The sequence below is a fragment of the Lepidochelys kempii genome, chromosome 8, assembly GCF_965140265.1.
Source record: "Lepidochelys kempii isolate rLepKem1 chromosome 8, rLepKem1.hap2, whole genome shotgun sequence".
Lineage (NCBI taxonomy): Eukaryota > Metazoa > Chordata > Testudines > Cheloniidae > Lepidochelys > Lepidochelys kempii.
Window position 1 is genome coordinate 37368710 of NC_133263.1, and position 16039 is coordinate 37384748.

Consider the following 16039-nt stretch of genomic DNA (forward strand, 5'->3'; position numbering starts at 1 on the left):
TTCACTGACTGATCTTCTGTTAGCCTGCCCATTGCACCAAGACCTTGCTGATTACCTGTTCTGTTCATTTCATCTAGGGCACCCGGCACTGGCCACTGTCGGCAGACAGGATACAGGGCTAGATGGACCTCTAGTCTGACCCAGTAGGGCCATTCTTATGCTTTTATGACCTGGAGTGTTTGAGAGTTTGTTCATTTGCCATTTCTTTTTATTGCACCCCCTTGGGCCTGTGAACTCTTCAAAACAAGCACCTACTTAGTACATTTTACCCATTGTGCAGCACCTGGGATTGCTCTGCACTCCAGAAACCACTGACAGCTAAACTCTAAGCCCATAGGCAGCAAGAGCGAGGAACGTGCCCTTCTGCTACACCTCACTTGGGATCCTGTGTGTGGAAACAGCAGCATATGCAGCTGAGGCTTTTAACATTTCAGCAGTGACCAGTGAAAATGTTGTAAGCAGGGGAGTCTCCTGCCCCTTTATGTAAGGGCAGCTTTAAGAGCAGAGGTTCTCAGACTGGGAGTCATGAGCCTGCAGGAGGTAACGAGCTGTCAGCTCTGTAGGGCTCAGAGCCCAAAGCCTGGCCCTGTGTGGGGATAGTAGCCCCTGCTAAATTAACCCCCCATTTTCAATTTATAAGGGGGGGGTTACTGAGAGGCCTGATGTGTGAAACGGGTCACCAATACAAAAAGTTTGAGAACCACTCTCTTAAGAGTAACAGAGGCGAAGGAAAGAAGGAACAGGTGGCAGCGATAGACCATCTATAGGGGAAAAAAGCTCTTTGCTTTTTATAAATTAGCAACAAAAGGTGCTAAGGCTGATGTAGAGACTGCTGAGGCTGAGAGCTACTGCTACATGCTTAATAGATGCTTGATGGTTGAAAGGGGATGTGCTTGTAGCAAGACTTAGAACTGCGCCATGTTTTTATTACTGTAAAAGTCAGAGGCCCCTGTCACAGATCCACAGGCCCCATGTTCAAGACAGCCCCTTCAGTACAGTAGCCTCCTCTGGGTCACACTCTCACTAGGGGAGGCCTCTTGGCTTGTGTCTTAGGACCAAACCTCAGAGCTTTCAGCTCCACTGCTTCATGCCTTGAGCTCCCTGCAACAAGTCCCCCTGGATTGGGCACCTGAGAAAGACTGGCACACCCAAAGGGAGCAATGCACCCCCTACCCAACACTGGAGTGACTCAGCCAGCAGGAGGGTTTATTAGATGTCTGGAATGCCCTTAGTTACCCTAGAGAACAGAAAGTTACAGAATAGGTCATGTGGGTCAGTGCTGAACCCTCTGACTTCTTTAGTCCCCCTCAGGAAGCTTCTCTCCTGCCTCCAGCAGCCCACACTTAACAACCCCACCTGGCCCTCCTCAGTCCTTTGTTCTCCAGCTCATCACACGACAGTGGCTTCCTGTAGATGGTGGGCCATCCCCAGCCCTTTGTTGCTAGGTGCCAAGTGTATGACCAACTGGAGTGGCTATTGTGTGTGGGCCTCTCCCTGCACATGGGACCCCGGCAGCTCAGCACTGATCACAGTTGTATCTCTGAGGCTATGAACACATTACAGTTTACATTGGTATAAGCTATGTCACTGAGGGTATGACTAAACAGCCCCTAAAGGCACATTAGTTACACTGACCTAAGCATCAGTGTGGACACTGCTATGTCAGTGGGAGAGCTTCTCCCGCTGACATAGCCATCCCTGCTCCTGGGGGCTGGAGTAATTTAGTTGATGGGAGAGCTCTCTCCTGGCAGCACAGCATGTCTGCACTAGCAGTACTGCATAGGTGCAGCTGCACCATTGTAAGCTCTGTAGTGTAGCCATAGCCTGACTCTCTCCAAAGAGTAAACCACCTTCCCCCTGTCCCTGTTTGGTGAAACTAGTTAAATATGCACCACACAGGGAAACTGAGGCACACACCACAGTCATACAAAACATTAAAAATTCCCACTTCATCCCAAGCCCGAGGAAGAATAGGTGCTAGGTGCTGTACCCAACATACACAAAAAGGGCAGTTCCTCTGCCCAAGTGACAGTCTACCTGGACAAAGGGTGGGAGGAGAAACATTAAGTAATGCACTCACATAGCAAGTCAGTGTCTGAAGGACTTGAACCCCACTCTCAGGCCCCAGGATCTATGCCATGCTGCCTTCTGGTAGCACCTATTTAAACTAAATAGCCATCCCTTGACCTTCATCAAATCAACATACTTGGCCCTTTGCATAAGGGATTAAAAAAGCCCAACCTTCCACTATATAGCCGACTGCTCATGCATTGGCTGTAGCTTTTCTGATACTAGAGAGCAAGGTGAGGGAAGCTTAGGCTTTGTACATCACTGAAAAACACCAGTCTTCTGCTGCAGCTCACCTTTAATACACCAGGCCTGGCACACAGCCCACAGATGCTCTGGCCTGTGCACAGCCCTTTCTCTCCTCTCCTGCCCTAGGCCTAGGTATAGGACGGGTTTCTGCTCCCTCCTTTCCAGAAACCAGTGACAGACAGGTGGGCAGCAGTACAAGGGCTCAGCGTGGTTATCCATAATCAGCCTTTCCTAAGTCAGGCCCCATTAAAAAAAGGTGTCAAGTTAGGCCTGGAATTCCAGGAGTGACCAGTGATTTTGGGTGCCAACATCTTGAATTTTAACCGCATGGTGGGGTGGAAAACAGAGCCAGAGCAGGTTCATTCAAGGCCATGGCTCCCATCATCATCTCAAGCCCTAACAGCATCTAGACACAGAGACATACTGAGGAGTTGCTCTGACAGAACTGGTCCAAGGCACCGCAGTTACCTGTGCCAGTTCATGCAGAGGACAGCTGTGACCACTCTGGTAGGTTGGGACAGAGACTAGGCAACACCACCCATGCAGGAGCAAGTCACACAAAAGGCAGCACAGTCCCTTAACTGCAAGAGCCATTTGCATGGAGAGTTTACAAGCCATTCCAGAAAGCACTCAGCTAGGAAGGACAGGGGGATGGTCACCCTCAGGGGAATGCACTAAGGAGCTGGGGCAGAGATGAGGGAAGGGAGTCCAGAGTGGAGAGTACTGTGCTTTGGCTCTCCTACACCAAGCCCTCCAACAGGGCTTTCCACACCGACAGCACATTCAGCAGTATGGAGTAGCCAGACTGTGTCCCAGATGGGCTGTTTGATCACAAAAGGATGCCTGTGGTACATCTCTTGCCTGCCTGCTTACCCACCCTACCACTAGGAGAGGGGGAACTCCCTAGTCTCATAACAGAAGAGCCTGACAAGGGGGGCGATGAGAGAAATGTGACAAGAGGGCAAGTGCCAGCAGATCCTTGGGAAACCTTATTGAATTAAGGGAGTTTCTGTACTATGGGGCTAGGGTGTACTCTCTAGGGGGACATGATGTGAGGCTAGGGGATTCAAGGACTAGATTGACCAAGGGGGCAGATGAGAATGAATAGGTTGGAACCATCAGTGGGTTTCCTGGGAAATACTTTGGGAAGGGTTAATACAAATTCCCTTAACTCTACTTACACAAAACCAAGCCTGCCCGACATAGGCCCTAAGGAGAGGCTGCTGCTTATCGTACAAGAGGCTGGAGATCAAGGGCCTGAGCTGCATCACTAAAAAGGCCAAATCAGCCCTGTCTGGGCTCTAGTTCTGAATCAGACAGCTATGAACTTTTAAACAGGGGGGAAAGGGGTATGTATAGATGCTGAATTTGTAACAGCTAGTAGGGGCCTAGGATGGAGTGGGCATGAGCTCCAGGAAGCACTGTTCCTTGCATGGAGGTTTTTTTAGTGCTTTCAAAAAGTTTTCACAATAAGAATAAATGTACTTGCTTAAAAACTGGGTGTAACTGCAGGCAGTTACTCTGGGCATAAGCAGTGGAGAGGAAGCAAAGCACAGACAGTGGCCAGTTTATGCAGTCTGGCTTGCTAGGAATATCACAGTATAGGCAGGGAACTGCAGCACAGAAAACCACCTCTCAGGAGAATGAACTAGTCTCTGTCACTATCATGAGGTGACAGCAGGAAGCCAGAGAATTTAAGTAGGAGCCCACAGTGGAGCACAGGAGGGGAAGACAGGTGCAGCTGCACTGAACTGATAGATCTCCACAGGAAGGGGCAGCTGGTTTCCCAGGAGGACATGAGCAACCACCATGAGGCAGGTGCTTCACTCCTAGCTGAGCCTTTGCATTCATCCCCAAAACCCCTCTTCAAAAACCCATCTCAGGGGCAGAGCATCTGTCACCCCTTCCCAAGTTCTTTAAGGCCAGGGCAGCTCACCAGCAGACAGACCCTGGAGATGCTCAGTACCAGGAGTAAGGCTGAGCACCTGCCACTGCTCCCTGAAGCATTTAAGCTTCCACTTTACCTTCAGCAGCAGCTGGCCTTCTTGAACTGAGCTGCCCCCTGCCAGCAACTCTCCCTACACCTCAGCAGCTCCTCCCTAACCCTGCCAGCCCCAGGCATTAGCTAAAGGAGAGATGAGGTTGAGCTTTTCAAGGCCCAAATGCCATGTGAGTGGACAGGCCAGTCTTGGAGACAAAGCAGTGGGGAGAGCAGAGCTCATGCTGCTGGGGGCAGGGACTGGGTAGTCAGAGGCTAGGCTGGAGGATACTCTAGAACAGCACCTCACTGGCCTGGCTTTGGGAAAGAAAGTGTAGCTGGCACAAGGGCAGCAGCATCTGGCTACTGCTGACAAGGAAGCCCACCAACGCTTCTGCTCCAGCAGGATGGTGACTCAGCATTGCAGCAGGGGAGAAGAACCCCTCCCCCTGAGCCCAAGCCAACACTGGTGACAGAGGCAGGATCTATTCCACATACAGGGGGCCCAAAGGGCGGTTGTCACCATACTCCAGAGAAGACCAGACACAACAGTTGCCTTTCAGGCTACTTTAATACAACCTCCCAACCCTTCAGTCAGAGTCTGAATGATCATTCATACACAGTGGCATGGACTGTCAACACCACTGGGGACTGGAGGACCCCAAATGCCATTTCCTTACAACCCCTTGCTCATAAATAGCTTGGTGCCTCAGAGAGGTGGTCACCATTTCCTCATTAAAAACAGCTCCCGTCACCATGCCAGCCGTGACCCTCCCCTACTTAGGCACTAGCAGGATTCAGGAAAGGCCTCCGCTCACGACTCAGCCCAGGAGGGATGCTTCCAACAGAGAACACTGGATTCTTCCAAACAGAGCGTAGGCCAGTGGAACAGGCAGCATTGCAGGGGGTGTTTCCCACCCAGCGTGTGTCCCATGCTCTTCCTTGCTTCATAGGACAGTTGTCTGACCTCATTGGCCAAGACCACAATAAAAAACTCAACCAAGCTTTTAAAGCAAAGTAAACAACTTTCAAACAGAATGAGTCAAACAAAGAGCTAAGAGAACAGGATTTAGTCCCAGGAATTTAAACAGAGCAGCCCTTCCCCCAGATGAGGGTAGGGAAAGCAGAGGCTTGCTCAGTGCACCTGCAGGGCTTGCTACCAATATAGCTCTGTGCTGTACATGCCAGGGACAGTCATTAATTGCCCAGTCTAATAGCAGGGAGTTCCCCAGGCCCTCTCCAAAGAGCACTCTGGCAGGTACATTTCAATACAAATAAAACCCTAACAGAACAAAAGAAAAATCTTCGAGCCTGGTCAGACTCACCCAGTCACCCAGCATGCATCTTCTTATGACCCCAGGACCTATGCAGATTGGGTCCTTCATTGCCTGGCCAGTTTAGCTGGTCCCTCTATGATGGTATGTGGGAATCCCCATGACATGCACCTCCCCGGGTTACTGCACCTGGGCACAGCCAGAGCAGAGAACATAAAAACATTAAAAAAAAACAAAAATCTGTGTCAAACATCTGAGAGAAAACACAAACAGGGACCAGAAGCAGCCTCTGCTTAGTGCCCACGTCCTGTAAAACCAGCTTACAAAATGTGAACACATCTACCCCACCCCTCCTCCCCTCAAGGGGCCAGAGACAGGAACACAAAGCCAATGCACTGAGCCCCAGAGGGGCAGCGCACGGCTCTGTGGAAACATCCAGCCTACACCACCGGGCACCCTGTTGGGGAAGGAAAAGAGAATTAGAGCCATATGCAACACAGCAGAGAGCTAAACAGTCAGAGAGACAGTGTGCCCCGCCCCTTTCCCCATGCCTGAACACCCCTCCCCTTCCAAAATAGACTATTTACCCAGCCTTTCCTGCAGCTCTCAGCTCCTCCTTCAGCTACAGCTCACATCAATACACTCCAGCCACTGGAGTGCTAGCACAGGAAGCCCATAACCCAGAGTCACTCTACTGGGTAGTATTTCACCTACCCTCCAGCAGGAGGCATTTCACATTCCTTTGATTTCCGCCCCCTTCCCCATCCTCGAAATCCCAAAGGTAACAGGAGATACTGGCATCCCCTAACTTGGAGGGCAGGAAAAATCCCTCAAGCGAACAGATGTTTCCAAGATTAAACCTTGAAACAATTTTAGTTTCATCTTCCTTCTCGCTGGCTCATTTCACTTTCATTCTGAATTTCCCCCTCAGCCAGACTCAGGGCAGTTCATGCCTGGTCTCTAACTCTACCGAAAGTGTCTCACGCATAAGGACTAAGTTGCAATGGCTAGGTTGGCCATGCAGAAGAGGACTATCAACCACTGGCATTCCACTGGAAAGAATGTGCAAACATTTCTATGGCTCTTTCCTAAACCTACATAAAAAGGTCAAGATACCAGGCTGAGTTTGGTCCAACAGCATCCCTGTAACTGAGTCACTGGGTTTTTAATACCCTGGCTTTTGGGAGCTGTTCCCCTCAGCCCCAAGACCTCTGCAGAGCCGTGCACAGACTCACCCAAAGTTTTGAGCAGCTGCAGCGCTATGGCATTTTTGGCCTTGTCATGTCCACTCAAGCCAGATTTATCAGGTTTGATCCACATAAACCCACTGAAGGGGGATGGGTAACCTGGAATCACCACCTGATACCAGAACCGCAGCCAGCCGTCAGGGTTTGCTTGGACACATTTAGTTAGAAACACAGGGATTCCCAGCTGCTGCTCCTTGCACAGTGCGTTCAGGTAGTCTAACACACAGAGTGCCTGTGGCAAGGGGCACGTCACAGCATTACCAGGTGCCTGGCTCGGACTGTCCCTCTCGCAGCCACGAGGCTGTGAGCTTTCCGGGAAGGTTCTCTCTGAGTTGGCACGGAGTTTCTGCTTCATGTCTACTTTCAGCCAATCCACTTCGATTTCCTCTCCATACAGGCCCAAGTTACCTATGCACAAGAGGAAGCAGGTCTTAGTTTCAGAGCATTGGTGCTCCTGGTGCTGAGAATGGGGACGGTACATGCAAGAAAGCAAGAGGGAGTAAGAATGCACACAGATTCCTCCCCCCCACACTTATCAGGTATTGGACAAGACAGTGAGATCCTACTGATAATTCCCTGCAATTCTGGGTTGGGTTTACACTGACAATGGCTACAGGTTACCAGATATAGGCCTAAACTAGAGAAAACCCACCCCCAAACGCATCTAGCCTGAGGGACCAGCAACAGCTCTGCTGTCATTTCCAAGCTCTCCTTTCTGCCCTGGTGATTTATACCCCAGGAAAGCCGGGGCAATCAACTGCCACAAACAAAGGCAACATCCGAAAGGACATGGAAAGGGACAAGACAGTAACCAGTGTTGCCATTTTAAGGTGATATCACCCTATCAGAAGATACATGCACCCACTACTCCCAGACTAGTGCTCAGAGAAGCCACTGCCACTTCTGGGATCTGCAATGCCCCTTCCATTCTGATTCCTCTTGCCCTGGCCCACTCCTCCCCACAGAGGTGGAGTACCTTCCACTAGAGTTTTCTTGGCCATGGCTGCGGCTCGGTGGGAGTTGTATTTCAGCACTGCAAGCTGTCCCCCCTTCCGGGAGGGGCTGCGATACAGGGATATGTTCAGGACCCCTGTTGTCACCTCCTGCAACAGTGTCTGCAGCTGGCCCTGCTCCACCAAGGACGACAGGCCATCCACACATAGCTCACACTTCTCAGTGCTCCTGCAAACCATGATGGGGCAGCCCTTCTGCACCTCAAAGTTGTTCAGAGCCGCAATAGCTACTTGTGCACTGCGCCGATTGCTGTACTTGGCATAGGCGAAGCCACGGTTGAGCCCGCTGAAGGTCATCATGAGGCGGAACTCATACAGCTTGCCCACGCTTTGGAAGAGAGGAATTAATTTGTTTTCATAGATGTCCTGAGGGAGTTTTCCAATAAATACCTCTGAGCCAGATAGAGGGGGCTCCCCGATCCAGCCTGTAGATACACAAAAGCCAAGCAGTAAGACAGACACCCCCAGTCTCCAACAACTGCGCTTCCCTGAAACTCAGTGTGACAAGAGGCTGTGCCACTGGAGAGCAAAGTGAACCAGGCCTCAGCTTACCCCTTATCTGCAGAAGGATCCTGGGTAGGCAATGAGCCTTGGACACCAGCTCTGCACACAGGACAGGCTGGAGCAGATCCAAAAGGGTAAAGAGCAAGGCCGTCCTGCTCAGTGGGAGAGGACAGAGGGAACCCTCTCATCCAGGGGTGAGAAAAATTTTAAAAAGGTTTCTTTGACTTAGTTTTTTAAATTATTATAAGTTTCTTTTTATAAGTAAACCAGTTTAAAAATGAAATCTGATTAATTGCTTAAAACATTTAAATTAAAAAAGTTAAATCCATGAGCTGCTATCAAAAAACTTGGAATTAAAGGCTACTTTTCTATAGGAAGAAAGGTCTTCCCCCAATTCTAACTTGGCTCTATAAGCTTTATAAATATGGCACAATAGGTCATGTACTGTATGAAAGGTTTTATTTAAAAAAATTATATGCTGTTGTGTTTAAATTCCAGTTACCATCCTAATGGAGCTTGACAAATCATTAGCAAAAAGTTAATTATCTAGCAAGTAAGCAGTATATCAGTCACCATTTTCTAACATACTAAAAACATACAATTAAGACTCTGAAAATGTTAAGCTATAAAGTTGCTTAGATACATGTGGCAAAAAGATGCACCAAATCTAGTGTCAAGGCTCTATTTAGTTGTAAAGCACTATGTTTTAATGGGTACACCAACCAGTAAGACAGCACCTTTCTTTAAAAATAAGTGGAGTACAAATGGAAAAGTTAATTAAAATCAGTATTCAAACAGAGGCTCTCAGTTGGTGATTTGAAGATCAGTGATCATCTTCAAAGGCCTTGATTTAAATCAATGCACCCTGCTCCTTTCACAGCACACCCTCCCTCTTGCTCACCCACCAGGCTGCTATGAGGGAAGCTAGCTGCTGGGTGCCCAGGTGTTTTAGCCTCCAGAACCTGCCCCACCCCACCCCCCCAACAACTGTCCCAGTCTGGGGGGGTCCCTTGGCATGCTCTCAAGGCACAGACCCTCTGTCTACACCCCTACTGCCCCAAGACCCTTGGGCTCAGTGCTGACCCTTCAGATCCACTCCCCTCATCTTAAAATACATCCTCCTCCATAACTCCATCCAAAAGCATGAAGAGGGCCCTACCAAATTCATGGCCCATTTTGGTAAATTTCATGGTCATTGGATTTTAAAATTTTAAATTGCATGGGTTCAGATATTTAAATCTGAAATGTCACGGTGTTGTGAGCATGGGAGTTCCGACCCAAAACGGGAGGGATCATGGGGAGATCGCAAGGCTATATTGTAGAGGGTTGCAGTATTGCCACTCGTACTTCTGGAGAGCTGGAGCCGCTGGCCGGGAGCCCAGTCTGCCGTCAGTGCTAGTGCCAGCAGCACGAGAGCTGGGTTCCTAGCCAGCTGCTGCTGAGCTTCCTGCAGCTGGGGGAGGCTTCCAGAAGTGGGTCTCTCCCAACCCTGGGAGTGGCCCATGCAGGGGACAAGGAAGTCCCATTCGTCCCCCCCCAGACCAGCCAGGATTAGCAGCTGGAGCCTGGCACATGGTAGAAGCCCCCAACTGAGGCCGCCCAGCTCTCCCTTTCCCCAGCTCTGGACCAGGGTTCAGAGGCTAAGGGGACATTGGGTTGGCTGTGCATGGGGCAGGGTGACCAGAGTTCCTCCCAACCATAGCACCCTGGGCAGTTGCCCATATAATCCACCTGTAAGGCCAGCCCTGCCCCCAAAAAAGTGATGACCCCCTCATACCATGGTACCCTCACTTCTGCGCTGCTGGTGGTGGCGGCACTGCCTTCTGAGCTGGGTGCCCACCCAGAAGCCACTGCTCTCTGGCCACCCAGCTCTGAAGACAGCACAGAAGTAAGGGTGGCAGTACTGTGACCAATGGACAGATTTTGCAGGGGAGATCAGATTTCATGGTCTGTGATGCATATTTTATGCTTGTGAATTTGGTAGGGCCTTAAGCATGAGCCTTTTTGGTACCTCTGTGGGCTCAAGTGGTAGGTGTGAATGCTTAACACATACACACTTTGCACAGAAGTCCAACACATCCTTGATCTTTAAGAGAGAAAATTACTCAGGGTCTACCTACACTATAAACTTAAGCCATCCTCTATTAGGTTGACTTACTGTGGTAGTGCATATCTGCACTACTGTCCTTGGTTTGGTGGTGCACATCCTTACCAGAAGCGCTTCCACTGACCTAAAAGAGGCAGCGTGGGGAGCTGAGACCCTAGTCTTTCAATTTTGCTGGCAGCTCCCTGCAAGAGCCTGAGCTGCCCCCGCCCATGAACTGCCTCCCCATTCCTTGCCAGGAGCAGGGGGAAACCACCCGGGGTTTCTAGCCTCCTTGTTCCCGGCTCCAGAGCCATACAATTGACAAGACCACCAACGAACATTCCCGGCTGGGAGCGGGGTTCAGCTACCCATCTCTCCAGGGGTACAAGAGGCAGTTGGGCTCTAGCTGCCTAGCTTCTTGTCAATTGACAAGAGCCAACAGCTTCTGTAAGGAATGCAGTGTCTACACAGACACTGTGTTGCCCTAACTACACCTACATAAGCCCTACACCTCTCGTGGCAGTGGAGGAATTATACCTGTGTAGTGGGGCACTTGCATCGGCAGGACAAGGCTGCAGTGTAGACACTGACATAATTAGGTCGATGCAAGCTGCCTAACATCGACCTAACTGTAGAGTATACTATGCCTCAGACTACAGATCATTTAGAAAACCTAACTGCAACACCCCTCACTAGCTCACCCTGCCCTTGGCAGACAAACTCTCTTCAGGTTGTTTAGCAGGGTCCCTGGCCTCAGACTTCTACATGCTGGACTGCTTCTCCTGCATGGAGACAGGGGTGTCCCTAGACATTTTGGTGTCCTCCGCGGCTGGGGGGGGAACTGCACCCCAGCACAAGCTGGCAGAGTGGAGCAGGTTGGGGCTGGGTCACTCCACTTCCTGCTGCCCAGTGATTGCAGAGCAAGTCCCACCCTGCACTCATGGTGTGACAGGAAGTGGAGTGACTGGGCCACAGCCCACTCCACTCTGTTCCTTTGGCTCCCAGCCTTGGGACTTGGAGGGCAGGGGGTAACTGCCCCCCCAGCACTCACTGGTGGTGCAATGTCTAGGAGTGGCCCTGCTCAGCGCTCACAGAAATGGGGCCCATGACCCTGCATACCCCCACCCCCGGGTCACCTGTCTGTAGCTGTTGTGGGCTGCAGGGGTTCCCCCTTCACACATGCAGAACACCTGAGCAGGATAAGGTGGAGAAAGAGGACGACTTGGATGACACGCTGAGCAAGATCCTGCAAGCCAGAGCTGTATCAGATCACGAACAAAGGACCTGGAGGTTGAATACTGCAGACTGTATGGAAAAGGATAGAGTGGACAGGAGAAAGATGCAGGAGTCCCAACAGGAAAAGACAACAGATTTAGCAGGATATAATTGAGCTTCTCCAGCAGCAAAAATCCCTAGAGACTCTTGTGGACCTACATGTTCAAACACAGGCTTGCCTCCCTTTGCAATCCATGGAGAGCTTCATCATATCACTCCAATACACCCTTCAACACTCTTCTCATGGCTCTACAAATACCAAAAAGATCGCGTATCCTGTGCTTGCAACGCTCATGATAATAGTGCAGAGCTGTACAGACTCCATGCTTCTATTAGAGATGGCTAACAGTGACAAGCCCTGCCTGGGTTCATAGGACTTTCAAAACAGGAGCAAAAATTATGGGGTAGAGATGTTATGCTATGCAGAAAGTTGCATGATGGGAACTTGACCCTGCAGTTCCACCCACCCCTGCACAACTTGTTTCTACCCCTCCACACATTGCCAAAAGTTCCCAATGGCACTTGCACACCAGGATACCTACCCACTGCATATAGTTATAGGCACTCCTAGTGAGCGTGCAGAGCACCAATGCAAGGAGCCAAGCATACAAGTGATATAACTGCAGCAGCTTTATGCTTATGTAACGTGCACTGGCAAGAGTTTGTAGTGTGGATGTGTCCCAATGTGCTTCACCTTGGGTAAGTCATCACCGCATTCAAATGCCAGGGACAATGTTGTGTCAGACATGATATATCCTTGCCAGCAGAGGTGGAAAGACACACACACACACACACGATACTAGTTTTCATAGCAACAGCTTCACAGTATCAACTAAAATTCTTACATTGTACAGACGCCCCCATATCACCACACTTCCTCATCAGGAAACTTATCTAGGTTTTCCATTCATTGCTACCCATCATGGAGCTGTGAATGGACTCAGCAGTTTGGAACCAGTAGAGTGACTGTATTTCTATGCCTAAAGTAACTGAAAAAGCGGTCAACTTACCTGGAGGAGGGCCTCCATACTTCCTCTGACCATTGACCTGCACCAGTTGGATGCCAGTCATCTTCACCCAGGCCAACAGGGCTGTTTTGTTGTTCTGATTGATGGCATCACTCCACATCTGTCAAGGAACCAGACAGATACTTTGTCCAAGGTTGGCCCAGTGGTTATTTCTGACCTCATGTCTGAGGCCTTCAGAGGAAGTGAGTTAGCAGTGACCCACACCACCAGCAGACAGACACCCATTTACAACCCTCCTCCAAAAACTACCACCAACTGGTATGTAAAACTTTAGACTGCGCTTTCTTATTCTCCAGGGTCAGAGAACATGTGACAAGACTCCTACATCACAGAGACTTCTGGTGGCTCTACTCAGTCAAGGTTCACCTACCTGGTCTGGTTAAAAGGAGCCATAGTAGATCCAGTGTTGCAGGGAGGCCTCATCAGCTCACTCCCACTTACTCCATGGTGATGAGGACCTATGAAGCTCCCTAGATTCCAGCAAAGACTCCAGAATGAAGTCCAGGTTGCAGAAGGTTTTCAAGAGAAAAACCTCAGTATTAGAGAATAACTTAAGAGTAATACATAAAAAGGTGTTCAGACACCTTGAAGAAAGCAGTCAGCCAGCCACCAACTCAGACTGATGCTAAGACAGGACATCTGGAACAGGATGGCAGAGAGAATATCATACTGCTGTGACAGCCTCTGACACACTCACTCCAGTTAGAAGCTACATTTCCTAAGACTTAAATTGCAACTCAGCTGGAGAAATATTGGTTAAGTGACAGCTCCCATACCCCACCCAAAGAGACATCAGCATCTTTCCTAGGAATGGAGACACTACTACAAGAAGTTACTAAAACCTTTTCTACATGGGACAATTGCATCAGTTTCACTCAAGTTTTTTTTTTTTAAACCCACTTTTAATTAAACTGGCACAAACCCCTGTGTAGAGGCTCTTATCCTGGTTTCAAAACAAGGATGTTTTGATTTAGCTTAATGTGATTAGAAGTCAGTTTAAGTTGCACTGAAATAAGTACATCCACACAGGGGTCTGCATTAGTTTAACTAGACTAGGTTAGACATCACCCTTTACATACCATGTAGCAAGCATTTTAGAGACCGCTCTCAAGCCTCAACATTAGTTTCTACAGCTAGTACATATTTAGTTGTACTGTTTTCTAAAGCAGGTAAAATCCTTCCAGAAGACAGAGATTAGAGAGCAGGAAAGTGATTGGCCCTAAACCGCCTAGTTCTCTAAACCAGCAACAATGCCCCCTACATACAGAATCAAACATGCGAGAGCACCTCATGGGGGCTTAACACAGCCATGAGATGGCCATAATGCATGTTAAGATTTTAAGTCACCTTCCTTCTCCCCTTTTCAAGATGGGCTTCCTCCCCAGTTTGGGTTGTCATTGTTGGGTTGTCTAAAAGTGTTTTAGGAAGATTATTTTCCCCCTCTAATCTGGGTATGCAGCACCCTGCCACCAAAGCTAAGCAACTTGCATATCTTGACAAGAAACATGGTCTCATTGCAATAGCCAGCTGAAGGGAGTGATAGCTGAGCAGTTGGGAACACCTGTGTCAGCCAAAAAAAGGCAGTGGGTGTGTCAGAACCATCAACATACAACAGATAGTGCCAGGGGCAGCCCAAACAAACAGACTGACATTTACAGATAAAGAAAACCAAAAATGTGTAGCTAAATCCTGGGGAGAGTTAAGTTAGTTTATCTCTGATTGTTTGGCGGCTCCAAGCCTTTGAGGGATCAGTACCACTCAGACACGGATTTCCAGACTCCACCCCCACCTTTTCCTGGAGTTCCACTCCCTCCCCTGCTCCTCCGCAGGGACGGGCATCACCCGACACCTCCTCGCTGGTCTCCCACCTCAGGGCGCACACAACCTCCGTGCTCCTCCATTCTGACAAGGGCGCCACCCCAGGCCCAGCCTCTTGGGACCCATGGGGGAGGGGGAAGAGCTCGCAGAGGGGACCCAAGTTCATTAACGCTCCCTGGGGCGGACTCCTCTCCGCAAAGCGCCTGTTTAGGGGAGTCTCCGGGGAGCGAGTTCGGCCCCTTGGCCAGACCCGCAGCAAAACGGGCCGGAACCTGCTGCAAGGCTCCGCCAGGCCCCTGAACCTAGCACTTGCCATCCAGCGCCAGCTTGCGGAGCGACGCCGATTCTACCCCTTCCCAGCGGGTCAGCACCGGGAGCACTGGAGCGCCTACCCCAGAACACCGGCAGCGTCGCAGATCCCCTCCATGCCGGCACTCCCCGCACCAGGAGGGTCCGGACGCCCCCGCCCTGCCCGAGGAGCCGCTCACAACGAAGCTCTCTCCGCGGCCGGCAGATGGGTCGGGCCCCCTGGGGCCGGGGAAGCGCTGAGCGCCGCTCCAGGAGCCCTGTACCGGCGGAAGGCGCCGCAACAGCCAAAGGGGCTGCGCCGCCCGAGGAGGCTGGAGGTTCCCCCTGCCCTCCGGGAGGGGGAGGCAAGAGGGGACCGGAACTACCCAGGGGCACATGCTCGGCACCATAGCCCAGGCCCCCTTGCTCGGGCCACTATCCAGCCAGGCGAGCCCCGGGAAAGGCCCCAGGGCGCTCACCTGCGCCTCCAGCGCGCCCTCCATGCTGCGCCAGCGAAATCCCTCGCAGGGGTGGCTCCGCCCGTCGCCCCTTTATAGCCGCCCCAGGCCTGGAAGCTTCCAGCGGCCCCGACCGGGGCTCGCTCATTGGGCGTTGGCTGGGCTCACCCCGCCCCCCGGGGGTTAGGGTGGAGCCGGCCTCGGCCCTGGACGTCGGCGAGGCGCCTCGCTCCGGCACCAAGGGTCAGGGGGCTGTGGCAAAGTTGCCGTCTCCAGGCATCGTTACAAAGTTACAGCCCGAGGGGGCCTGCGGAGAGGGGCGCTGCTCCCAGCAGCTCCCGTGCCAGGTCTGCCGGCAGGGCAAGGGGCCAGACGGGCAGTGTCCCCACGGAAGGGGTGGGAGCCCCAGCTGATCCCCCGAGGGTGCAGCAGTAAGGCGGATAGCACCTGCCACTTCTTCCTGTTCCAGAGCACTGAAGGATGGTTATGCACAGAACCCCCCCACCCTCCCCATTAGGTCCCTTACTGTGCCAACACTCACACTCATGATAAAGACCACGAGAAGTAATGGCTGCAGGAACCCACAACTACTACTAGCCCAATGCCCTGGTAGGCCCAGCTACTGTCGAACAGTGAGGGCTTGATGCTGGCAAGATTCAGAATAGCATAAGGGAACTGAACAGGAATAGAGACTGCTCAGGAACCAATGCTGGCTTAACACAACGAAATGTCCCTGCATTTGCTAGCAGGGTCA

General features: G+C 51.0%; 1 protein-coding gene across 4 annotated transcripts; it reads right to left on the minus strand.

The window, feature by feature from the left end:
• Positions 1–4876: 4876 nt before the first annotated feature.
• On the minus strand, positions 4877–15415 carry DND1 (DND microRNA-mediated repression inhibitor 1). 4 transcript variants are annotated; one of them, XM_073356086.1, is made up of 5 exons: positions 15307–15415; positions 12704–12821; positions 7792–8253; positions 6804–7223; positions 4877–5757 (listed from the first exon to the last, which is right to left on the minus strand). In XM_073356086.1, the coding sequence occupies exons 1-5, from the start codon at positions 15328–15330 to the stop codon at positions 5705–5707; spliced, it is 1077 nt and encodes a 358-aa protein (XP_073212187.1). In that variant the 5' UTR covers positions 15331–15415; the 3' UTR covers positions 4877–5704. The 4 variants fall into 4 exon arrangements, with proteins under 4 accessions (XP_073212187.1, XP_073212188.1, XP_073212185.1 ...); XM_073356087.1 differs by having other exon boundaries at positions 4877–6025; XM_073356084.1 differs by lacking the exon at positions 4877–5757 and having other exon boundaries at positions 6160–7223.
• Between the last annotated feature and the right edge of the window lie 624 nt (positions 15416–16039).

Excerpts from the sequence above, each read along its gene's own strand:
- DND1 (XM_073356084.1), bottom strand. The coding sequence starts at position 15,330 with ATGGAGGGCGCGCTGGAGGCGCAG. Across the intron at positions 12,822-15,306 it reads AGGGCGCGCTGGAGGCGCAG|ATGTGGAGTGATGCCATCAA; the intron begins GTGAGCGCCCTG and ends GTTCCTTGACAG. Across the intron at positions 7,224-7,791 it reads CAAGAAAACTCTAGTGGAAG|GTAACTTGGGCCTGTATGGA; the intron begins GTACTCCACCTC and ends TCTTGTGCATAG.